The sequence below is a fragment of the Trachymyrmex cornetzi genome, unplaced genomic scaffold, assembly GCF_001594075.2.
Source record: "Trachymyrmex cornetzi isolate Tcor2-1 unplaced genomic scaffold, Tcor1.1 scaffold890, whole genome shotgun sequence".
NCBI lineage: Eukaryota > Metazoa > Arthropoda > Insecta > Hymenoptera > Formicidae > Trachymyrmex > Trachymyrmex cornetzi.
The window spans coordinates 1-6,397 of record NW_017300234.1 but is presented as its reverse complement, the minus strand read 5'-3'; the positions used below and the strand labels follow the sequence as shown (position 1 = coordinate 6,397).

General features: G+C 34.6%; 1 protein-coding gene across 1 annotated transcript; it reads right to left on the bottom strand.

Moving 5' to 3' along the window:
• Positions 1–1,328: 1,328 nt before the first annotated feature.
• Positions 1,329–1,828, bottom strand: LOC108769330 (uncharacterized). The gene is made up of 2 exons (XM_018520241.1): positions 1,621–1,828; positions 1,329–1,507 (listed from the first exon to the last, which is right to left on the bottom strand). The coding sequence occupies exons 1-2, from the start codon at positions 1,826–1,828 to the stop codon at positions 1,329–1,331; spliced, it is 387 nt and encodes a 128-aa protein (XP_018375743.1).
• Positions 1,829–6,397: the final 4,569 nt, after the last annotated feature.

The window sequence follows — 6,397 nt, the reverse complement described above, 5'->3', positions numbered from 1 at the left end:
TTAAAATAAAAAATCAAACTAAACTTAGGAAACATGTCAACATGTATTATTATATGCATAGAAAGAGTTATACATTGCACTCTTTATATCACAAAGATTTGTATTTTTAAATGATAGATCTGTTTGCGTTGCTTAAAATTCCAAAAAAATTTTACACCTAAAAAGCACTCCTATAAACTAAAAAAAAGCCAAGAAAATGTTGAATGCGGGCGGAATCGAAACAAGGAATCACGAATCGTCTACATAAACATTACACGTTATGTGGAATCAAAAAGTACAAGCAACGCAGACAGATTCAATATTATCATAAAGATTGCATTTGCATCAACAGATCTAAATCCATTTTAGCAAAAATTTCTTGAGCTAATCGCTTTTGAATGATCTGCAACAACCATGTTTTTTTATGCTTACTTCCTTACTTCGCTATATTATAAACAGGATTATAGCGTAAGCTCCATGAGCAGAGAACACTGACAGTTTGATGTTGTCCTAAGCAACCGTAACAAACTTTTGTAGTAAATGATAAGACATAAAATTAACGAAAATGTTACTTCTTCGCAAATTCATTAATGCACGAGAGAATATGTATCAAACGATCCAGCTAGCGATCGACAGAAACCTTGCTCAATCCCACAACTATACTTCCCAACATGTTTTAAACTTCAGCATTTATTCCAGATACAGTTTTTTGCAATAAGAATTAATTATTTACAGATTTTAATATGTTATTCATCATTATTAAGATCGTCTCGAAGATGCGAATAAGCATCAAAAATTTGTTAAATTGCCAGTCAATTTAACTCGTGATATTACTGCGGTAGTTTAATAGAGTTAGCGTTTCAAGACCGAAAAATCATTTCGGCGCGCGTTTCTGGTGACTACAGACGTAGTATATAAATTCACATTAGAATCATACAAGCATTAAGATCCAGCTAGACCGTTTAAGGCTTTGATTTTCTATAGTTTGTATTATCACATATACGGTCCTATAATATATTAGACTATTATATATTTTATTGTAAACAATCCATAAATACAATAACACTTGCAGTATACTTTACAAAGTTTACAATCAAATAATCATTTCTTACCTGTCGAAGATTCTAACGATATTCATAAATCTGAGTTCTTATTAGAATTTAATGATAGTGTTGAGAGTTGCTGTGAAGCTTGCACTGGTGATATCGAGAGTTGTTGTGAGGTTTGTATTTTTGAAATTTTTTGATGCACAAGCAGAGAATGCTGATAGTTTGATATTGTCCCAAGCAACCGGTGCAACAAATTTTCATATCCTTGGTACAATTGTATAGTATACAATCATTTTAGAATTACTGTCTAGGCTGAATGTGATCGACAAGAAACATTAGATTATTGTATAATATCCAATTTGATTTGTATGGTACATCATTTCCACTTGCACCGGATTTTGGCTGTGATTGCAGAACTTTGCGACGCTCTTTCCCAAACTTTTGTCGTAAACGATAAAATTCTTCCTGTGCATCAGTTCCTGCAAATATACACATATATACACATATATATACACATATATATAAAAACATTAGACAGAAATGCATACAAGAATCCTAATTTTCTTCTTTGACATTAGAGTAGATCATTTACCTGTCATTGGTGGTTCCAATGATATTCCAATACGATTCCACATTAGTAGCTTATCACTTTTTTTATTGTAACCCTTATGCTTTTCTTCGTATAATGCAGGATTCGCTTTAACTAAATTTATCAGTGTCCTCCATATGACGATTTGCGTTTCTGATTCATCATGTTCCGAGTCGTTTTGATATTCCATATCCAAATTCAATATGTCCATGACGACATGAACAAATAATAAGAGACTATTCAATTTTTTAATAAGAAATTGCTACTTGTATGTATGAGAATGTTTCAAAATTTCGCGCATACAAAACAACAAACAACTCGATATGGTTAAGTTGAACTACAACGGTGCCAACTATAATAATTTTTAACGTATTTGTAACACTTCTTGACGCGCTCTGATTGGCTCAGCGTAAACGTAAGCGCTGGAATAGTAATAAGAAATAAAAATAATTTATTTGGCTTACGCCTATACGCTAGCTCTCTTAAACCGGAAATACGTTTCTTAGACCTATTCTTACTTCTTAAACCAAGCTTACTTCGCATATTGTAGACAACGCGTAATGGTCCCGCGATACCTTTTAAGAACAGCTAGATTTTCGACGGACATTTCGAATTAATAGACAATGGCCTGACAATATAAATGAATATTTCTGGTCGGCAGCTAATCTTGATAGCCACCCTTACCTGACTACGAAGCGCGCGATACCTATATACGATCTTGACTTGACGGTGCCCTCTCCCAATGCAACGGGAAAGAATGACAACAAGCGATCCTTGTGCAGGTCACCAGATGCCTTCTCGCGCCCTTGGACAGATTTCCCGAAGGCAAGCTTGCTTTCCGGGCGACGTTAATGTTGATTTGCTCGCCGTTCCTTGCAACGATGACTAAAGTCCTATGCCTCGTTCAGGATATAGGATTCCAGATGATGATGCGTGTAGCGCACGCACATGCGCCCTGGCACTCGTTGGTGAGTCGGCGTCGAAAGAAATGGCGGGTTGCCTTGGCACTAGACCACGCCAAACTTGGGGGTGATCCCGATTGATCACGGCTCGATTGGACACCACCAATCACAGTGACCGGTGCTTAGGAGCTTTGTAGTCTCAAGCGCTGTGAGTGGCTCGTGTCCAATTGAGCCGTGTCCAACTGGATGCCACCCCCAAACTTGTAGGTTAGATATATCATTGTCACTCGGCTGCCTCTGGCGAGTCTGGATCTCGCCGAAAAGACCTCGCAGATATACCAGGAATGCTAGTAACCGTTTAGCCTGTATCCGATGCGTTAGCTGTAGATCCAAGATGACTGGATCCGGCTCGAAGAACTAAAAAACTTGTACGATACACACTGATGATTTTGTATGTATTTATCCAATGATAGATACGAGGAATTTTATCTTCTCGCGATCGGGTGTGGTTGAGAATTAACATTGTCCTTCTCTCTATTTGATTGAGATATTTATTTGCTCGTGGATATAGAGTACGGTTTGCTTGCGTGGTGACAACGGCAAGGAACAGAATCAGAATGGCGGCGTTAGCCAGCAAGATGCACTTACGACGGCGACCGCCTAAGGGGCTCCGCACAATAAAAGGAACAGGGAACAGATAACAGAGAATAAGAATTTCAACCTATCAGAAATCATGTATTGTGGATACGCAGTGTGTATTCCACAATACATGATTTCTGATAGGTTGAAATTCTTATTCACTGTTCTCTATTCCTTGTTCCTTTTATTGTACGAAGCCCCTTACGGTACCACACGAGCGGTTAATTACAGCGGCTAATTACACTCGACCAATTACAGCGCTCCACTCCGTGCGAATCGCGTTCGCGTCAGGCGCTAAATACAAATTAAATCGTTGTACTAAACAGCAATAATATTACAATTGGAAGAATGAAAAACAGCGATGAACGAAGAATTAAAAGATTTAGATGATAGGAACACATGGGAAATATTAAGTAAACCGGATGACATTAATTGTATTGGAAGTAAATGGGTTTACAAGGTTAAAACAGATTCGACAGGCAAGATAGTAATATATAGAACTAAAGTAGTTGCGCAAGAGTTTTCTCAAAAGAAAGATGTAGATTATTCGGAATCGTATGCTCCCGTCGCAAATGTTTCATTAATTAGGTTATTAATATCTATGATGACACCATACAATTGGGAAATACATCATTTAGACATAAAATGTGCATATCTCTACGGAGATCTTAAAGAAGAAATATATATGATACTGTCACCTGGACATAGGGATTACGACACAAGAGTAGCAAGACTTTTAAGATCGATATACGATTTGAAACAGTCAGGACGTAATTGGAATAATACAATTGACGAGTTCTTAATTAGAAGGAGATTAATAGGTTGCAAACAAACAACTGTGTTTATACTTATAATAATGATCTAATCTTTACGCTATACGTAGATGATATTATATTATTTGCTCAATCAATTGACAAAATAAACGAAGTTATAACATTGCTATCGTCAGGATACGAAATGAGAGATTTAGGTAAAGCGTCGTACTTATTAGGAATAACTATCGAGTAAGCCGATAACGATATAAAATTATCGCAAAAATTATACATAAATAAGTTATTAAGTGAATATAAATTGGATTACTGTAAAACAAACAAAGTACCGATTGACTCAGGGGTGAAATTAAAGTGTGACAGCCCACATGGTGATGTTGAAAAAAATGAAATAAAAAACACACCGTATAAACAATTAATCGATTCATTAATGTAGCGTTGGCGACACGACCAGATGTATTGTTTGCAGTAACAAAGTTGTCAAAATTTAGTTCCAATTCCGGAAGGGCACATTGATTACAAACTAAGAAAGTATTAAGATACCTAGCTGTGACAAAAAATCGTAGTTTAGTATACGGTTGTGGCGCGAATAACATAGAGATTTGTAGTGATGCAGATTGGGCATTGGATGTAGATGATAGACACTCTTATAGTGGTAAGGTAATTTTTGTTAATGGGAATTCGGTAATTTGGAAATATAATAAACAAAAGTCAATTTCAACATCTACTGTAGAAGCTGATTATATTGTTTTGAAAGTGGGTGTAAAGAAAGTTATGTGGTTGAACATGATGTTCAAAGAATTAGCACAGAAAAATAGTTTGAACGTGCTATGTGTGTGTAGCCCATACGTTCCCAATAACCAAAAAACATTTTGAAACATTCCAATAACATTGTAGCAATGTTACAACGTTGCTACAATGTTGTTGAAATGTTCCAAAATGTTTCTTACTTGGTTATTAGATGCAATAACAAATCAGCAATTGATTTTAAAAGAAATAAAATAAAGAGATCTCATACAAAATATATTGACATAGCCTATTACATTACTAGAGAGATACACGAGGAGGATCTGATTAAATTAAAATACGTATCGTCCAGCGATAATGTAGTTGACATTTTTACAAAGCTACTACCTCAGTCTATAATAAATAAGCATATTGAGAGATTGAGACTATATCAAATTGCAGAGTGATCAAAGTGGGGGGTTTGATGTGTATTTGACACTCTGCTATCGTGAAGTGCAACTCGCGGATATCGATCGCGTTATCGATGTGGTCGCTATTGAATTGATCGTATTAATCTTTTCGTTGCAATACAAGTTATAACCAGAGCAAATACGCAGTTGATATTATTATCCTTTTTCTCAACACGTTCACGCATAAACCAAACAAAGGTAGGTTCTGCTAACATTTTCAATTTGTGCCGACTGGACTGAGATCTTATTTAGTTGAATTTGTAAGCTCCCTAGAAGCTCAGCAAGTTGAACTCCCTGGGAGTTCAATTTATCGAATTTTATAAGCTCCCCGAGAGCTCAGGAAAATGAATTCCCTGAGAACTTAATCGGAGTTTTGTACTATGTGGACATCTGGATTTTAATTTTTCATTTAGTACATTAGTTTTTCTGAAAGAGCAATAATTTTTGACATAGAATTAAAGCTGCGATTACTTAGATTGAAATAAGAATACCTTCATTAACAAGGGAACCTCTCGAGGTGTCAAAATTTAATTTTAATGAAACTTTGTGAACTTGTAACTTACATAAAGAAATGAATTTAGAAAATATCAATTGCGACGGAAAAACGGTTTGAAGGGGTGAAATCACCCCTTAAGTGTACAGTGGTTTTCGGCTTTTTCAGTTATATATCGAAAACTATTCGAGATATCAAAAAATGTTATATACAAAAGTTTTATAGCAAAATTAGCTGTATTTATTCGCTTTAATAATAATTTTTTTAAATAATTTTTTTTTTAATTTTCGAAAAAAAATTGTTAAATAATTATTTTCAAAAAATATCATTGGCGTGTGTAAATAGAGGTAATTTTATTGTAAAACTTTCGTATGAAACATTTTTGTATATCTTAAACAGTTTTTAAGATATAGAGGAGGAAGCTCAAAATCGCTTTACACATAAGGCTTAATTTCACCCTTCAAACTGTATGTTGGCAACAATTTTCAGAACTTTTTAAAAAAATTATTTAAAAAAATATTTATGATAGATAGAAGTAATTTTATTATAAAGCTATTTCTAAGTAGATTTCTATCACAAGAAAATGATAAAATACTATCATTTCCACACCACCTATCATGAGGTAAATAGTATGGTACGCTTCAGGGTTGGGTAAGTTAATGTTTTTTTTAACACTGAATAAAGTTAAAGTTAATGGCTTTACAAAATTAATAAATGTAAGTTAAAAGTTGAAGGAATAAAAAATGAACTTAACGAAAGTTAAGTTAATATTGAATTAAC